This window comes from Medicago truncatula, chromosome 3 (genome assembly GCF_003473485.1).
Source record: "Medicago truncatula cultivar Jemalong A17 chromosome 3, MtrunA17r5.0-ANR, whole genome shotgun sequence".
In the NCBI taxonomy this organism is placed as follows: Eukaryota; Viridiplantae; Streptophyta; class Magnoliopsida; order Fabales; family Fabaceae; genus Medicago; species Medicago truncatula.
Genome location: NC_053044.1, coordinates 50,556,193 through 50,576,750, shown reverse-complemented (window position 1 = coordinate 50,576,750; position 20,558 = coordinate 50,556,193). Strand labels below are relative to the sequence as shown.

The 20,558-nt window shown below is 32.8% G+C and overlaps 2 protein-coding genes across 2 annotated transcripts; both read right to left on the bottom strand.

Annotated features, from left to right (window-relative positions):
• Positions 1 to 12,325: 12,325 nt before the first annotated feature.
• On the bottom strand, positions 12,326 to 17,791 carry LOC11424546 (low-temperature-induced cysteine proteinase). Its single transcript, XM_003603038.4, has 5 exons — positions 17,138 to 17,791; positions 14,204 to 14,439; positions 13,966 to 14,106; positions 13,021 to 13,473; positions 12,326 to 12,799 (listed from the first exon to the last, which is right to left on the bottom strand). The coding sequence occupies exons 1-5, from the start codon at positions 17,634 to 17,636 to the stop codon at positions 12,704 to 12,706; spliced, it is 1,425 nt and encodes a 474-aa protein (XP_003603086.1). The 5' UTR covers positions 17,637 to 17,791; the 3' UTR covers positions 12,326 to 12,703.
• A 387-nt stretch (positions 17,792 to 18,178) lies between these two features.
• On the bottom strand, positions 18,179 to 19,126 carry LOC112420271 (uncharacterized). The gene has a single exon (XM_024779043.1). The coding sequence runs from the start codon at positions 19,124 to 19,126 to the stop codon at positions 18,179 to 18,181; it is 948 nt and encodes a 315-aa protein (XP_024634811.1).
• Positions 19,127 to 20,558: the final 1,432 nt, after the last annotated feature.

Below are 20,558 nucleotides of genomic sequence, written 5' to 3'. Positions count from 1 at the left end.
TGGTGTTCCGTCTAGCATTGTGTCGGATAGAGATCCGAGGTTCACTTCTAGGTTCTGGAAAAGTTTACAGGACGCTTTGGGTTCAAAGTTGAAGTTGAGTTCGGCTTATCATCCTCAAACAGATGGTCAGTCGGAGAGGACAATTCAATCATTGGAAGATTTGTTGAGGGTGTGTGTGCTTGAGCAAGGTGGAGCTTGGGACAGTCACTTGCCTTTGATTGAATTTACTTATAACAACAGCTATCACTCGAGTATTGGTATGGCACCGTTCGAAGCCTTGTATGGTCGGAGGTGTAGGACTCCTTTATGCTGGTTTGAGTCGGGTGAAAGTGTTGTGTTGGGACCGGATTTGGTGCATGAGACTACTGAGAAAGTCAGGTTGATAAGAGAAAAGATGAAAGCTTCGCAGAGTCGGCAGAAGAGTTACCATGACAAGCGAAGAAAGGATCTTGAATTTCAGGAGGGTGATCATGTTTTTCTGAGAGTCACTCCTTTGACGGGTGTTGGACGGGCTTTGAAGTCGAGGAAGTTGACTCCTAAGTTTATTGGTCCGTATCAGATTTCAGAGAGAGTTGGTACTGTGGCATATAGAGTTGGTTTGCCACCACATCTTTCGAATTTGCACGATGTGTTTCATGTTTCTCAGCTTCGGAGGTATGTTGCGGATCCTTCTCATGTGATTCCGAGGGATGATGATGTGCAGGTTAGGGACAACCTGACAGTTGAGACTATGCCGCTGAGGATTGATGACAGAAAGGTGAAAAATAGCACCAAAATAAAACTAATGCAAATTTTTTCGGATTTTTCTGAGAATATGAAAAATTAAGAAAAATGAAAAATGGGTCAAAACGATGAAATTTTGGATTTTGAGGGCGGGATTTTTTCTGATTTTCTGGGCAAGTTTCGGAGCAATCCGATCAAGTAGCCCGAAAATTCGGTTTTTAACTAAGAACAGGTAACAATGGCCCAAAACAGAAGGATGAGAGTTAGGAAGATTAATATTGTCCCTAAAATGATTATCCATGTTACAAACATGTTTAGAATTTGTGCTGATACAGTTCGGATGCGCCCTATTTTTTGAAGTTTCCGGATTACAAAATTCGGAAAAACCCGTTACTCATTTTTTCACCCTTTAACAAAAGAAAACATCATTCCAGATTATATAATCTGGAATGCTCCGAGGGTAATTTTCGAAAAGAATAGAGCGCGCTAGGAAAGGAATAAGGTGGGAAAAGTGATGCTCTTTACGGTACTTTGAGCCCATCCCATTATTTGGAAGTCCAAGCCCACTTATATATGACAATGATACTGTAACCCTAACATTACTCACAAATTCTTCTCAGCCGCCACTTCTCTCCTCTCTTCCTCTTTTACAGATAGATCACAGCTTCTTTCTTCTTCTCCTTTTGAATCCACTTATTTGTTTATGCAACAAACTTTGCAGAACATGAAGCATTAACTGGATTGAAACTCAAATTTCAAACAACAATTTCCTTCCTTCCTATTTCAGCCACAATGAATGGATGTGAGGTTCGATAGCAGTAGAGAAGATAAATCGCTGAAAAAGATACAGGAAAGGCAAAACAAATTGATTTTTTTTATTAAAACTGTGAACCGAACGGTTTTCCAAAACCAGGTTCGGTTCAACAATCCTTCCGATTTTGAGCGGTTCCTGTAACGCCCTAGTTATTTATTTAATTATTTTATTGTGTGGAGTATATATATATATATATTATTATATATGATGTTGGTGATTTATGTGGAGTATATGCATGTATTTATATATATGTGATTTTTGGATGTTCTATGTGATGCATTATTTTAATATATGGTTTATTATATAATAATTAGATTAAGTGTGAAATAATGATTATTTTGGAGTTTGGGAAATAATAGTAATTATTAGAAGTTATGGGGAGTTAAGTATAATTAAAGGGAGTTACATTTTGGTGGGAGGTTAATACAGAGAAGTTAGAATTAGTTTTTACGTAGAAGCAGTTTTGGGAGAAAACAAGAGAAAACCAGGAGCAAGAGAGAAGAACCAGAGGAACCCTTTTTGCTGCACATTTCTTCTGCAAATTTAAGGTAAGGGTGGGATTTACTTCAATAGTGTAGATTTTAGATTCTGATTTTGAGTTTGACAGGTTTTGGTAAAAATTGGGGATTTTGGGTTTTATGATGAAATGGTAGTTTTGATGTTGTAAGCATGAATTTGATGTTAGAAATAGGTTCTAAGTGCATACAGAAAGTTAATTTGCATCTGTAAACTGATTTGGGGAGTGATTGGAAGAAAAATGGGATTTTTGGGTAAAACCAGTTTTCTGCCCGTACAGAAGTTCATCGCTCGCCTCGCGAGCAACTGTGCTCGCCATGGCGAGTGAGCAACTTCATCGCTCGCCTCGCGAGCAATCCAACTCGCCATGGCGAGTAGCCCAGATTAAAACTTGATTTTTGAAAAGTTGTTATAAGATGTTTTGGGGATGGTTTAAGGTACCTAGATGATTTTAATGATGATTGGTGAAAGTTTTAGGTTAAAAAGATTAATAGGAAGCTTAGAATTGGAGTTTGAGTGAGAAAATAGCATTTTTCCCGAGAGCACCTAATTTTCACTCGCCTCGAGTTCGCCTTGAACTCGCCATGGCGAGCTAGTGTTTTTGTGAACTCGCCATGGCGAGCAGATGTGCTCGCGAGGCGAGCTACTCAGTTCCTGTATGTTGAATTTCGTGCTTGAATGGTAGTACCTTAATGTTGTTGTGTTGAGCATAGTTTCATGTAATTATGCATTATTGTGGTTGTTTTGATTGCTGGATTGATGATTGCTGATGATGAATGAAATGTATGCAAAGTAATGAATCATACATGTTGTTTAAGTCGAGTCACATGGAGTTGCATTGCATGGTCAGTTGTATGTGGATATACACAAGTAGGTCCATTGCATATGCATAAAACAGCGGTGAGGGCTTCGGTCCTGGAGTACTAGTTGCTCAACAGCGGTGAGGGCTTCGGTCCTGATGAATGCTTTAACCATTCAAAAGCGGTGAGGGCCTCGGTCCTGATTGGTACCACATGCATTATTGCATTTCATTTAAGAAGTCTAAGATGGTGTCTTAGCAGTGGTCATGTCATTGCATGAGTCTTAGTGGTTATTCAGTTGTTATCTGATAAGATGATTTGGTGTTGAATAGGTGATATATACATATATATAATACTCAATGTGATTATGGTGTGGTTGATGTTGTTGATGCTTGTGGCTTATACCTTTATATGTTACAAGATAATGTGTTGTTGATTAGGGTGTTAGATTCAATTGATGATTTTAATATCTATATTTATTGTTGTGAATCTCACCCCTTCTGCTTGAAAACGTTGCCCTTCCTATGGGTAACTTGCAGGTGATCCTGAGTAGTAGGTGGTGGCTCAAGAGTCGTGTCTAGGGCTCTGATACGTGGGATGGGAACTGTTATTTATATTCTTGTTGTTTCTTTTCCATGTATCGAATTTTGAATTTGTGATGAGGAGCCTTTATTGTCTTTTGAATAATGTTGTTGAATTAAGCTAAGGCCTTTAATGCCGTAGGATGTTGTTGGATTGAAAACTATTCCGCTGCTATGTTTTCATATTTTATCAAGTGGTTTGATTAAATAGTTTTATTTTCTATTTAAGAAATTTGAAATTGCAATGTAGCATACCCGTTTGGTGAAATACTCTGATGATTATTGTTATTTATTTACTTTTGGGTAACGGGGTGTTACAGTTCCGACCAGTTTTTCCGGTTTTACTGTCGGTTCTTGGACTACCGGTTTTTAAGAACCTATTCGGGTCGGTGCCAGCTTCGGTTACGGGTGAACCGGCCTGCCCGGTCCGGTTTTAATAACATTGCACCATCATCAATGGACCTTTCGATTTATTTTTCTCATTTTATTTCTTAATTTTTTTTATTTTAAGTTGAATTCATAAATAAATAAATAAAAATGTGTTTTAGAGTGAAGTCTAACTCTCTCTAACCAAATCAGGTTTTCTTTAATTGGTTTGCGAAGGCTTTCATGCCAGTAAATTTGGTCCTCATGACATGAAATTTGTTTCTTCTTAATAGGTTCTTGTTGTTTCTCTTCTCAATGGATAGTTGCAAAAAGGTGGAACTCACAAAGGAAGAAGCAGAGGAGAGGGTTGAAGCAGAAGATATTGAGAGTTGTGGTGACGAAATCTTCGTCAAATCTCTTGTCGGCATGCTCTGGACCAAAAATCATGTCAATGGCATAATCTTCAAGCTTGGAGATTAAAAACTCAGTATAGGTCTGGGACATAACAAAGAGGGATGTGGATTTGGTCCTCATGAATGGCTTTTGGAGAGTTGATTGAAACATCATTGTTTTGAAATTACTCTTCGAGGACAATCAACCTTCTGATTTAGAGATGCAATCAGGTGAACTTTGTGTGAGGATTTATGATATGCCCTTTAAATTAAAATTGAATGCAATAGCGAAGAAACTTAGGGAAGTTTACGAGGGTGGATAACAAGGAATGATATATAGTGGACAAGTTCATTTGTGCCAAAGCATGCATATGTTGATCTTTTTAAGCGCCTTGCAAAATAAATTGCGGTCAAATACCAAGGTAAAAACCTTCGCGTCCACTTAAATACAATGAACCACTTTTTAATTTGTATATGGATGAAACAAGCATCTAATCAAGGATTGTGATGATATGGACGAGAAAAATGAAGCAAAGTTTGATGAAATTGAAGAGAAAGATATATCTTTAAGGAAATCGATGAACGTTTCACCTCTTCCAAAACAAAACTCCTTTTCGGTTGACTGAGTCTGGAAGAAGCTAAATGGACGACATGAGGCATTTCGTTCAAGAGAAGGTGATGAAGTTTCGATTAAAGCAGTAGCTTAAGCGATTCCTAACTACATCATTAGTTGTACAAGCTCCTAGAGGATTGTTGCAAAGAGATTTAAAGCATCATAGATAAGTTTTGGTGGGGTCATAGGAGGTAGAAAGGAAAGTTTGCTTTTATTTATGCATTTTTTAGTGTAGCTAAAAAAACTCAAAAATAATTGTACCTAACTCTTAACTAAAGTAGTTTGGGAGCCCACAACTGGATATATAATTCCTCCCTCGTTGTTAATCGCCCGAGGCACAAGAATGATAGTTGAGGAATCTCACCCAACCACAACTTAATCCAGCTTCCATCAACAACATCATTAGCCATTGGTTGTCCCCAATCATCAATCGTGGCATTGTATAGAAATCAGATGGCATTGCTGAGAAATGTTTGCCTGTAATTGGCTCCCTTGCATACCTTATGGAGTGTTGATGATTAAATTGTCACCAGAATCAACTCACACAACCTCCAAATTCTTGACTTGTTGAAACTTATTTTGAACCATGGATTTTTAAATGTCAACAAGTTGTTTGGAGACTTAATACATGATGTTAATGTGAATATGTTGTCTAATGAAACATGTTTTCATTACCACCAAAGTTTCAAGTGTTTAAATCGATTGTACCTTATAAACGCTTGAATGATCCATGGGAGTTGGCATTCCCAACGTTTGAAAAGGTTTGTTCGGTCAAGAATGTCACGACTTTCTCGTCGATGAAGGTGACAATTGTTTTATATTGTTGAGACTCTTTACATACCTCAGGGGGATACACCAAACACAATACTCGCCTAATGGATTAAATTATTCAACGATTAAGAATGTACTGTCTCGCTTGTCGTGCCAAATTTGTTGAGTATCATCAACCCTTTGCTTTAAACGATTAATGCAAAAGGATAAATTATGTCTTTCATTTGTGTGTTTCCTAACTACTCCAACAGAGTGTTAGATACAATTACTTTTGGGTTTTGAGCGACACTAAAAAAATGCATAAATAAAAGAAAAAACATGAAAGGATAAATTTACAAAAATAAGTTAGTTTGATAATTAAAAAATGACAATTAATCAATTACGTATATGATATATTCAAAAAAGAGAACATCATTACTTAATCAATTACATGTATCCCAAAAATAATGAGCAAATGGTCACTTTAGTCCCTGACTCTGCACCTCGTTGTCATATAAGTCCCCGACTCAGGATTAAATGCAAAGAAGTCTCTGACTCTGCACTTTCGTTATCACTTTAGTCCCTGACGTTAAATAATTTTGTTAAGTGTGTCACAAGGACTAAAGTGAAAATAGAAATGGTCACTTTAGTCCCTGAACCAAAAATCAATATCCCCAACTTGAATCTCGAATCCCTAAATCTCATCCCTAAAACTATACATTGTATTGAAAGTTTTATGTATTTTTTTATGTTTAACGGTAAAACTTTGTCCACAATATCAAAACTTTGTATTTCAAAAAATGGATTTTTTTGTAAATTTACTAGTAGAAATTATTTCAAACTCATTTAGTATAAATTAAAAAATAAATTTTGACATTCATTAACTTAAATATTCATTGTCTGAGATAGTACATAGTAAAAATCACATATCTTTTTAAAATGACATCTTTAAAAAATGATTTTTATGAAAAACTATTTGAAATAATTTTTTTTAGAGATTTTTTCAAAATTTTCGTATAAAAAAAAAAAAAAAGAGTTAATAGGTCTTTACCCCTTGTAATATAGGTCATATCCGGTTTTTCCCCCTGTAATTTTTTTTATTTACCCCTGTAAAAAAATTGTTTTAATTTACCCCCTAATAGGCCAAACAAAAACCAATTTTATTTTTTTTCAAGAAATTTTTGTTTTTGTTTGGCCTATTAAGGGGTAAATCAAAATATTTTTTTTTTACAGGGGATAAATAAAAAAAAAATTACAGGAGAAAATCGGAAATGACATATTACAGGGTGTAAAGACCTATTAACCCTAAAAAAAAATTATAACAAAATGATGAAATACTTAAAATTACATTTTAAGTTTTCTTTATAAAAAAAAAAATTGTTAAAAACATATTACACTACAAAAATTTATTTAAAAAAAACTATAAGAAACGGGACCTAAATGTCATATAGATATAATTTACCAGAAATCAAATTATTAGTGTCCAACAAGAAATAGTACTTTCTTTTAAAAAAAACAAACAAACATGTACCTTTTTTTTTTGGAGTGTAACATGGTACACAAGTGAGGTCTAAAAAATACTGATCTTTAGGTTATTTGAATAAATAATTTTTGTGATATATATTATAAATCTGCATCAATTATTCAATTTATATTTATAATAATGATCGATATTTAATATAAAATTGCTGATACAATGTCATTTCTTAATATTTCCTAAAATGATTCTTGTTTTTTTTATAAAGATTCCTCTTTGTAAAATAATGTCAAATATAGATAAACAATAACACCACAATTTATGAGATATTTTTCATTTAAAAAAATCTTTTATTTTTACTGAAAAAATTCAGGGGATCTTTATTAAAAAAAATAAAAATTCAGGGGATCTCTTTCCTTTTTATATAAGATATTAGCGTGTTAATTTAATTGTTTTAATTTTTATACATAAGCCGTAAGCGTGTAAATTTAATTGTGTATATATAATTTCTTCTCTTTTAATTGTATATATACAACAAACCTTCCACTTCCACTTCCACTTGCAGTAAACAAAAAACCTTCACCTTCTTGTCAAAAAAATAAATAAAAATTCAACTTAACCTAAAAAGTATAACAAAACTTCTTCATTGTCAAGTACGCGTACGCCCATAGGTTTGTGAAGAAGTTTTAGGAAGATACAATGGTTTATCTTTTTGGAATTAATATTGACTATCATCACAATCAACAACAAAAACAAGTTCACTGTCGAAATGGTATGGAAAACAATGATCATTTGCGAAATGATGAATTATCATCAAATGAATCATTCCGATTTCCTCAACAAGCGATGATGAGTGACAACAACAACAATACTACTAATATTGTTGGTGGTTCTAATGTTGCATCTAACTGGTTTGTGCGTAGTAATCATCGTGCATATGGATCTCTATATTCTTGTGTCAAAAACAATTCTCTCGAGACTGGTAGAAACATCAAGGTATTTCAATGTGTTTCTCTTACTTTTCTTTATTATTTTCAATTTCAACGAACACGTTCCATTTAAACGTGGCAAATAGACAATTCTTCTATTATTCATTGCATATTTTTTCTTAGCAAATATATACTCCCTCCATCTCAAAAAATGAAATCACATTTATTAAAAAAACTAAAACATAAGAATTTAGAGTATAATTTTTTGTGTTTGTTTTAGAATAAATTTTATGGAAAGATGTAAAAGCAATTTTCTTTGGTTATTGATTATGGATAAAATGGAAAAAAGAGAAAATTAAATGAAATTTATATTTAATTTCATGAGAATAAGCAAAAAAAATCTTGAAAAAGATGGTTTTAAAAAAAAAAAGATTACATAGAATAAAAGTGTCTTTTTTACTTACATTTTAAGATAAAGAAAGTGAGTGAGTTTTTTTTCTTACAGTTTGGAAGAGAGGGAGTATATTATTTTATTTAGCTTATCATAGGTTATTATGTTTGTCATTCTTTATTTCAACTTCAACGTCTAAATTCATTGATATTTTATTGTAATTTTTTTGGGTTAATAGGTCTTTACCCCCTGTAATATAGGTCATTTTCGGTTTTCTCCTCTGTAAAATATTATTTTTTATTTACCCCTCTGTAGTTATTTTTTTAATTTACCCCCTATGTTCATAGTGATGCGTGTAACTTTTATCATTGTGTTGTTGATTGCTATAAAAGATAGGGTCGTGTAAACGAGTATCTTCGAGGCACACTTTAAATATTTTAAAGTAAGCAATTATTTCTTTTAAAAAATCAAATGTTTTGATTTTCAATGCATTGATTACATGTTTTTTGATAAATACTTATTATTTATGGTCCTTAAAGAGTGGTCCAAGACACTCGTTAATATTTCCCTAAAAGATATATAAGGAAACAAAAAAAAATACAAATATCTATTTTATGAGATTTTTAGCAAAATTTCAAAGCTTAATGTGTTTGTTTCAAGTTTACCAAATTTATTCCTAGGAATAACATTCCTTGGAATATAAAGATGGGAATTTTATTCCAAGGAATTTAGGAAAAATATGTTTGGTTAGCTTTATAATATTCCTAGGAACCATAAAAATAGGGATTATAATAGGTAAACTATTTATGAATTTATTCCCATCTCCATGGGAACTTTATTCCCACCCTTTTCCTTGGGAATTTTTTTTTATTTCCAGGAACATTTTATACTCGGGAATAAAATTTAGTAAACTTGTAACAAACATAGGCATATACATTCCAATCATTTTATTCCCAGGAATCAACAATTATAACTTGAAACAAACACACCCATGTGTAAATTTTATTCCTATGAATAAAATATACCTAGGCATAATTTATAATAGGCTAAAATATAGTTTTGGTCCTTGCAAATATATTTCGTTTTAGTTTTAGTTCCTGTTTTTTTTTTTGTCCCTGCAAATATGTCTCGTTTTGGTTTTGATCTCTGACCTCACTTTTGTGATGATTTGCACACGTGACACATGATGACTGAACCCATTTATTAGAAAAATAATCCCAGCAAAATCTTTTGATTTTTAAAACGGTCCCTAATATTTTCAAAAACAAAATATTTTGCAGGGATCAAAAACAACAAAAAAAATTGCCGCGACTAAAACCAAAACGAGACATATTTGCAGGGACCAAAATCATATTTTAGCCTTTATAATAACTTGAAACAAACATGGAAACCAAGGATTCCCAATGTCACATTCGCGGGAATAAATTTGCAATCCATGAATTTTCTATAGCAATTTTTTTATTACTTTATATATTTTTTTTTTTTGGTACAATACTTTATATTTTTTATTAGCTACTAAAAGATTTGTTTATAGTAATTTTTCTTTATAAAAATCTCATAAATTATTTACTATCCATTCACTCTTTCTTTTACGTACTTTCGTTCACTCTTGTAGCTTTGAAATTTTGCTAAAAATTCACCGTCCTTCCCAATTTTATAAATTTATAAAGTAATAAAATCTTCTGTATTATAAATGCATTGATCAAAATCCAAACATACAAAATTGTAATTGTAAAAAACAGTGACTTGAGAACAAACAGTGAAAACAAATTTTCTCATGTTTGTTTTTTTAACAAACCTCTATTGCTTAACTTGACATTGAAGTCCGGGTGAAAATATATTTTTGAAGAGTTCATGCTCAACTTAACTGCTTATGCTGCTTCCTAAAGTTTTCCGTTTATCTTGACCAAAAAAATTAAGTTTTCCATTTATCACATACTCCCTTCGTCGTTATGATTATTGTTGTTATCATCATCATCATTGTTATTATTATCATTATTGTTTATTATTTTTTAAGTTCACCTACTCTTTTTCTAATGATTTTAATATTAGTTTATGAATATTATGTATTAATGTATTTGTATAGAGAACACGTTTGAATGAAGAGATTGAAATCAAAGGATCAAATGCAAGGGGTGATACATCTTCACTATGGTCTAATGTTCGCGAGGAGCTTATGCCTCCATCAGGTGCTTCTATTTTTGCTTGTATCAACAACAACAAACGTTGGACAATAAAGGAGAGTGAAGTAAAAGTTGAACAACGTCAAATTTTAAACATCAAGGCACCTCTTTTCGTTAATCTCACCGATAATTCGATTTACGGGTCGAATATGCAAGAACGTGATTTTTTTGCGACCTCAGAAACTTTTACATGCAAGATTTGCCGGAGAGAATTTTTCTCTTCACAATCCTTAGGAGGACACAAAAAGGTTCATAAAGGGAGCACACTCACACATCCTCTTTTCATCAATCTTACCGATAATTCGATTCGTGGGTGGACGATGCAAGAAGAATATTTTTACGCTATCTCAAATACATTTTCTTGCATCATTTGTAAGAGAAAGTTTCTCTTCACGAGCTTTAGGGGGACACAAAAAGGTTCATAAGGGTAAGCGTGCACCTACAAAGCATCAACAAGAAATAAAAGAGACGATAAATTTTTCGTCTATTGATGGATTGAAGACCGAGGGTCTTATGATGAAATTAGAAGATAATGTTGGAGAGTCTTCTTCTATAAATGTTGATATGAAGTCAACCCCAATAGTAGATAAGTCGAATGTGGTTGGCAGATGTGGTGATCATCATCCTACCATCAAGGAAGAAGCTTGATTTTAATTTGTTTAAGCTTTAAAGTTCTGCATGTTTATCACTGTCCTTTTTCGGTCTATAAGTTTACTCTCCATTTTTTTTTGTTGAGATGTTCCAATTTAAGTTATTACAATTATACTTTTATATATAAGGGTATTGGTTTAAGTTTTATTTTGTTAGTTGTCAAATTGTCATTATTTATATATTTTCTCTAATCACCATTATAAACAAAAAAAAAAACATCTTTTAAATTCATTGAATAATTGATACATCTAGTATATAATTATTCAACGAACCTAATAATAACTTTTTGCTTATAATTACTCTAAAAAATGGCTACAGATTTTTGTTTAATGACGAATTATTGGTCCCTTCAAGCGGGAGCATATAAGTTAAATACTTGGCTACATATAACAATTTGGGTGTGATAGTCAATGATGGTGCGATACAATATGATAATAGTGGTGTGGATGCCGTTGCAGTGGTTGGAGTCGATGATGGTGATCGGAGTTAGTGAGAAAATTTGGTGGCCAAAGGCTTAAGAGAAATCATGGAAATGTTGTGTAGTGTAGCTTTTGTCATTTCAAATTTTTTTCTAAACAAGGACAAAGGGCAATACTTGAAGCAGTAGAGTACCTTTTGCCTGCAAAAGTTAGACAATCTTATGATGTGTTTGTTTTCACATTGGATACCCACCAAACATACGTTTTTTCCAACTCTACAAATTAGAGCTTCTCAATGTCACGTTGGCTTAACACCAAACCAAACATTGGCTTAACCCTGTCACCCCTCTTGATGGGAAACAAATACCAAGAACATTATGTTACAATAGAGATAAACTCGTGTAGAAATTAACAAAACTGTGATCTAATCTGCCACCATATTTTTCACAATACTTAGGATTAATTTAAGAGTATCGACATTAAATATTTAAAAATTGAACTGTGCTTTTTGATAAGAACAAAATAACACAGAATGCAAATCAGCCAATCAATGAGGCATAGTGCAAGTGAGTTCTTTTAACAAAGTATTGTACTTTCTCATTGTTAATGTTATTCAGCTCTTGAAAATTTTCAATTAGGGTTGATTATGGGGTTCCTATAATTGCTCTATCTATCTACTATGTAAGAAAGAACTAAAATCATTAATCGAAAAATTAACAATGAAAACATAAGCAATTTTTACAACGTTGTATAATAACTTCATAATCTATTACACATGTGATATTTGTATGCATGAAATCATGATAACGAGTCTCGGTTATCATGATTATTCTGAATGGAAATCAATAGGACATTCAGAAACTAATAGGCGAATAATTATTCCAGAATCTACAGTAGTCTGAAACAATAATCAACATATATTCGTAGGTTGAAATTTAAGAATACAAATACACCACCAAACGTAAAACGAGGACATGTACATACTTCTGTCTGAAATCTGTAGGTATCATCCCAATGCCAAAGATTTAATGTTCTATATGCTTTTACCCGAAATTAGATGGATGAAAGGAGATGAGTACCAAGTTGGCCGTAGTCTTCTTAAGCAACATCTATCTTATTCTGATCTCCAAAAGGCCAGTGCAGTTTAGCCGGAGTTCTCTTCATTGCCTTCACTCCAAATGGATTATCCTTACTCTGCAATAGAAACAATTCAAATAGTGCATGTTTAGTGATAATGCAAAGTTAAGTCTTCAATGGGAAACTCAGTATATATTTATCTATCTATTCTAAGAAAAAGTCTTCCCCAAATAATATGCTTTAAAATTTCACACACTTTTTCGGACATTTTTGTTCGTTTTAAAGGAAAATATGCCAAGTGTGTCATATATGTGTGTGTGTTTATATGTAGCATTTACCCTGAGACAGGTCCCTTGGCGAGTGTTGCAAATGGGATAGTTGTGAGGACAACAACTTGAGTGATCTTTACAGCAGACTGCAGCCTCAAGAGGACAACATCCCCATGAAAAGCAAAGTTTTCCAATTCCAAATACACAACAACAAGTAGTGCTTGAAGCGCAACTGTGATATCTACTACAAACGTTTGGTGGGTTCACAGGTGAAGGAGGAGATGGTCCTGGATTTGGGGGATTTTGGCCCTTCTTTATGGGATAGGAAGACTGCATTACGATTCCACATTTGCCTGCCACGCTTGCTGCTAGATTACGTTCCATTCTTACATAGCCTGATTCTCCCCAGCTCTTACCCCATGAATTTCTTACTATCCAATAATCGACTCCATTTTCTGTTCCATACCCAACAGCGGTAACACCATGGTCTAATGCTGTCCCACATTTTCCTGTGAATATACCCTGCAAATATTGTGATAAGTAGAATACCTAAAGCCAGAAAACAAAGAAAGCAATTCACATAGATACGTAAAAGAGAGTCTAGCAAATGTACTTTCAGAAGGCCTTGTAAATTCTTGTGAATAGCAGAAATAACAACAGCAATAATAATTCAAGTATGATAGTCCAATAATTTTTTTGGATAGGCTAGTGTTAGTTAGTTAGTGGTTCCGCTGAATCGCGGACCTCAAACTTCTTAGGTGTCCCTTACCAGATACTTATGTTGTTAATCATAGTCCAGTAAGAATGTGCCGAAATGATTACATATCAATCTAACTTACAGTTGAAAGAGATTAGGCCAAATTCACATATGTACTGATTAGATTAAATATAAGGCACGATTTTAAGCTTTAGTATGCATTACTAGTTACGACTCTTTCCCTTCTACTCGTACTGTATGATTAGGAGCTTTTATTTTACTCTGGCGTGCCAAGTAAGTTAGAATAAGAAACTTACGGATACATATAACTGGAATTCCCTACCACCAGCTTCAATGGCAACACTGATTGGCTGATTAGCTACAGCCTTTTTCAAGGCTAACTCATCATAGGCCGGAACCTGTTCGTAGTCATCAATCGAAACGACTCTAGCATTTTTCTGTGAGACAAGACAGCAGAGAAAACTATAAGTAATTATTGGAGTGAGAAATATTACAAGCAGTTGTTAATTCATCAAAAAATGAAGACTAACTAACCTTGTATTGATCACATTTACCATCAACGCCACGATAGGGATAATCCTCATCGCTGTCAATACCACCATTGTTTATAATGAACTCAAAGGCATATTCCATAAGTCCGCCATCGCAACCTGCATTAACTGTTCTATCACAGTCAACCAGTTCTTGTTCTGATAGTGAAACAAGTTCTCCTGTGACTATCTTGTTAATCCCTTCCACTGCAGCAATTGTTGAAAAAGCCCAGCAGCTCCCTTCATTTAAAAAAGAAAAAACGAGTAGACGATCTCAGTTAGTTGCAGAACAGTATATACTAAAAAAATGAAGGAACCAGGTTATTGGCATTATAGAATATTAAAAATGCTAATTTTATTTTTTTAACCGGGAAAATGTCAATTACTATCGATTATCCAAAACGGTGGTCTTCTCGTTGAAGTTGAACTCCTTACCATCTCAACCAACCTTTGTTAAAAATACATAAGTAATTGACATTTTCCCAGTTAGTTGAGTTGGTAATACAAAATTTACTCATTTAGAAACATTTCATGTATAGTGTCTGTCTACCTTAACCATAATGTAAAAAACACAAGGGATCTTTTTGATAAGTTATCTTATATGTTTAGAATGGAATCCTCTAAAAAAAAAATGTTTAGAATGAAATAGAAGCAAATACTCCCTCCGTCCCAAATTGTATGTCGCTTTGAAAAAAAAATTTGTCCCAAATTATATGTCGCTTTACAATACCAATGAAATATTAATGTTACTTTTCCTATTATATCCTTAACTATTAATTACTCTCTCTTCTTTCAATTATTTCATTTATCTTTCTCATACCATTTATTAAGGATAATTTTGTAAAACAACTCATAATTTCTCTTCCCCACACAATATTAATTACATTTCTTAATACGTGTGAAATGGCCAAAACGTCATACAATTTGGGACGGATGGAGTAGTAGATAAGTTAATTATTAAACTTGTTGTGTTTGGAAAAATTAACGGTTAAACTAGATAATAAATATGAAATGACATAAAAAAATATGTTTAATATTTCACTTTTTTCAATTAAAATAAATAACAAAGGTAAAATTGAGAGGAAAAAAACAATAAGTTTTAAGCTACATGCTACTAGAAGTAGCTTATAAAGAACGCTATAAACTAATAAAAAAAATTATAAGCTCGTGAGAAAAATTGCTAACAAACATGTCTGTTTTGATCATATAAACCTTTTTTTTAGGGATGATCATATAAACTTATAACCAATAAACTATCCATTTCAAAAATTTGGTCATCTGAGCTTAACATAAGGGATACTAATAAAGCTCATCTAAAAACAATAAATAAGGGATACTAATAAAGCTATAGTTTTAATTCTAAAAAGTAGAGGTAATATACCCAAATAATTTCATTTATTTTACAAAAAATTTCTTCTTCTTTATAGATTTTCTCTAGTGGTTGGTGTGGAAGTCTAGCCGGGATCCCTTCCCCTATAACCAACCTCTATTGGTAAATATTTCACAACTGTATCATAATCATATCACCAGAAGCCTTAAAATAACTTGAAAAGGAATATACATCTGTCTCATGATATAAATTATTTTAGCAAACAATATTATCTAATTTTATATGATATATCATATCACTAAAGTTTAATTTTGTTTTGTATTACACTTTGAATTATTGGTTTATCACTTCTTCCAATTTTTGTAACCTCTCTTTCTCACATTATTTATAAATAAATGAAAGATAATTTAAAAAAGTGGAGTAATTCATAATTTTTATAAATCACTCTACGGTGCTACCTTTTTAGTTTATTTCCTAATAAAATATATCTAAAGATACCTACTTAATATGTTTTTTTTGGTTACAATGCAAAAGGAAAGGAAAAAGAGCAAAAGGAAAAACAGAAAATAAACACAAAAAGGACTAATCTCTAGAAAAGAAAGTCTCAGCCGCGTCCATCCTAAGGAGATTCAAAAGATCATCCGGAGGGGAGGAATGGTAGAACAACTCAGTATCCGAAGAGGCTCAAAACTTGGTCATGAAATCCGCACATTGATCGAATGCATATGCAAAAAAGTTTTATGCCGATGTGAAATTAATCTCTATTTTTTTTGTTTGACAAGTTTATTAAATGACTTATAATGTGGCAATGTGGTGGAGGGAGTACACGTAATAAATTATAAATATGGACTTGATATTTTTGAACATCAATTAATATTTTTACAAAAATTTATACCTTGCACCTACTTTTTGTTTTAAATATGTTTTTGGTGTTGCAAATATATTTTAGCTTTTAGTTTCCACAAACATAATTGTTTTTAGTCCTTGAAAACATAAATTATATCAATATCTTGTTCAAAAAATAAAATTATATCAATCTAAGCAATCATATTAACAAAGTTCTAAAACGATTCATGATCATTCAAAATCTGTCATCAAATGCTCGAATTATTCACTTAGGTTCAAACTTATCCTCAATATTATCAACTTAATGCCACTTTAGTCCCTACAACTACTTGTTATCTTCGTTCGTCGTTACAATCTAATGGTTTAGTTGCGAGTATATTTTATGTTTATTTGTTGTTGAAGGATTGCGAGTATATTTTATGTGGAATTTCGAATTCGAACTCGGGTCACTAATGTTTTCCTTTCCCGTGTGTATTTATTTGAGTATGTGCTAGCCACTAGATCAATTGTAAAAAAAACAACAAAAGAGTCCCTACAATCACTAATTGAAGAACAAATTTAATTTAAATTTTATAATTTCAAAAATCATTTTAGAATATCAACAATTTGATATACTCTACAATTTTAGTACAAAATTGAATATATTTACGTGAATGAGGGGATAAGACAATGTAACCACGCACAAAACAAAACAAAACAAAAAAAAACAGTAGACAAAGACAATAGTTAAACATGATGATATAGGAGTAGAACAGAAGTTACCACAACTTCCTTGGTCTTTGACTTGGACCACAGCACCTTGACTCCTCCAATCAACAGATTTGGGCAATTTGTCACCAACACTTGGAGCATAACGATTGCTCCTGGTCTTTGTTCTTGCCATCATCATTCCAATTGGGTCAATCTTGGTTCCCAAGTACCTAGACCGGTACTCTTCGTTGCTAAGATCAGCGAACCGGTTCAACCCAACTTTGTATGTTCTGTTCTCAGCATTGTGTTCGTCGATGAACTTAAGGTTGTCTTTGAAGATTTCAAATCTCTTATCCTTTTCGCTTCCGTCTATGTTGTTATTGAGCTTTCCGTGCTTCACGCGCCACTCCTCGTATATATTCTTGACCTCTTTGTCACTACGCCGTGAAGATTTGTCTGAGTGGGTTTTGTCATAGGAAATGATAGACATGTCCAAGGCAAACGTTGCTGTGAAGAGGGTGAACACGATCAAGATCACCAACATTGGTGATCTATTAGAATTAGAACCCATGTTGCGAAGAGAAGTGTTGTAGAAAAAAGGGAGTGAGGTGGGAATTGGAACACAGCAGAGAGAGAGATTGGGGAAAGTGGACCTAACCTTTAGAAAGACAGAACAGAACTAGAGATGAGATGGTGTGACTTGGATGAAATTGAAACACATGAATGGTGAGGCAATTCAAATAAATTAAATAATGCATTTCTATCTACCAAAAAAAAAAATAATGCATTTCTTTATAGGGGTTTATTAATAAAAATTAGGGTAAATACTGTTTACCCCTATCATTTATGCGATTTTTTTTTTGCAGGGATTTGAACCCCGGATATTTATACGAATTTTAATTTAACCGGTAAATATTTAAAAATATTAATTAAAAGCATGTCTATTAAAATTTAAAAATACTAATTTAACTAGTAAAAATTTAAAAATGTTAATGAGAGCACGTGTATTAAAATTTAACCAATAAAAATGTTAATGTTTTTTTTTTTTTATGAAGGGTCAAAATTTATGTGTGTTAGTTTTGAATGTTTTTTTTTTTTTTAGCAAAGGCAAAATTATTGCATTTCATTCAAAAACAGAGGATACAAGGTAGTAGGAACATCATAAAAAACATGGGGGCTAGGATTGGATAGAGCAGCTCTTGCAATGTTATGAGCCACATTATTTGTTTGCCTCCTCACAAACGACACTACATAGTCGGGATTACTTAACAAGAGAGTTTTACATTCTGAAACTAAATCATCAATTTCATTAAGGGGGAGAGGGGTGTTTCCTAGTAGATCAACCAAAAGTTTACTATCTGCTTCGAATGCAACATGGCGAAGGTCTTTGGAGATGGCCATTTTGAGAGATTCCAAGAGACCTATAGTTTCAGCTTCCAAAACAGTGGCCGACAAAAGTTTGAAGTCTGACTTGCCGAAGAGAAGGTTTCCAGAAGAGTCGCGGAAGCATAAACCGTAACACATTACCGAGTTACCGTTGAGAAGGGCTGCGTCGACATTGCACTTGATTGTGCTGTGAGGAGGCTTTTCCCAGGTATGGTGTTGCTCGACGCGGTGATCTGGATGTTTGGCCTTTTGAACACAACTCCATTCATGAAGCACTTCTTGGGCGCGAGTGACTGTGAGAGATGGAGTAGTGTCGTTGTCTTCCCAAAGTAACAAGTTTCTACTCTTCCACAAGCTCCAAATGATCATAGCTGCTAATGGTCTTTGATGATCAGGAAGTTTATGCAACAAGTCAAAAAGCATTTGTTGAAATGAATCGGCCATGTAGAGTAAATCTTGAATAATGCTACCTATGCCAAGGAGGTCCCAGCAAGCAATTGCTTTATGACAAACAAAGAATAAGTGCATATGGGATTCAGCCAGAAAATCACAAGATACACAAGTTTCTGAACAAGGGATACCACGCTTGGATAGATTGTCTCTTGTAAGTAGACAATGGTGAGCTGCGCGCCAAAGGAAGGCTCGTACTCTTGTAGTTTTGAATGTTATTGTCATTTTGTTTTGTCTATTTATAAAAAATTATAACCACAATTGTCAAAAATAAAATAAAATAAAATAATGAGAGCACGTGTATTTTATAAACTTGTTTATTTTCTTCATAAATACATTTTCAATGTTACTGTTATTTTTTTCTAGTGAAGATCTGTTTAAGTCCTTCACAGTTTTTGTGTATATTATTTTAGTTCCTATAAAAAACGAAACTTAGATTAATCTCTGACATTTTTATATTAATGAAAAATTAATCTCTAACTTAATTTAAAAGATGGGTCATTTGTCATGAACAATGGTCAATTTTACCTTTGTCATGACCCACGCAAAAATTGTCAAAAGATATGTTACTATTAAATTTTCATTATTTGTTAGTATTTATTTTCAAATTATAGTGCTCTTATTCTAAGTATCAAAGATACTTTTTTTTTTTGAGAGCAAGTATCAAAGATACTTATCAATCAAACATTGTCTAAAAAATCTTCAATTTAACATCTCACACACTCTCAAAAAGATAAAATTAATTAAAGCTGATTTTTTTTTTGAAAAAAAAAAAGAGTGCTTCTCAAGTTCTTGGGACATTCCTGTATCTAATGAAATATCTCTTACAAGTGTGAGCAAATGTTGGATATGCAAAAGAGAGGGTGATCTATATATTTACTCCCTCCGTTCCTTTTTAATTGTCACTTTTAGAGAAATTTTTTGTTCCTATTTAACTGTCACTTTCAAAGTTCAATGCAACATTAAATGTTGTTTTACCAATATTATCATTAGATATTTATTGTGAAGAGAGAAACATATGAAATGAAATATTAAATTAATAAAGTCATTATAGTAAAAGTAAAATCAATTATATCAAAAATAGTAACATTTATTGATTGTTTTGATTTATGTAAAATGTCAAAAAGTGGCAATTAAAAAGGAACGGAGTGTGTAATATTTTAAGATTTTTAGTGGAGAAGTGATATCTTCCCCTCTTGTAGTCACATAGCATTAACTTGCTATTGCAATGGCGCTCCATTGAACTTTACAACAAGTAATATCAGATCCTTAGTTTAGTTTGGTGTGGGAGCGGGTTTGGGATATTGGTGCTAGATCATTGTACCGAAAGTCTTTTTAGCAGTGTAGTCAAGAGACATCTTTTGTTTGTAATAGCAACGATGCAAGTATAAGAGATGTCTCTACATTAATTTCATTCATAAATTTCAAGTTGACTCGATTGTTCTCTCAAAAAAAAAAAAAGTTGATTCGATTGTAAAATAAATCATAATATTTAAATGAATGTAAAAAGTAAAATTTGCTTATATTTTAAAACGGATGAAGTATTTTAGCAAACTATAAATGTCATCTCTCTTTAAAATGTCCTTTTCAAAACAAAACAAAAATCTCTCTTTAAAATGTTTCACAACAAGCAGGTAGCAGACCTCGTGCTCTCCAA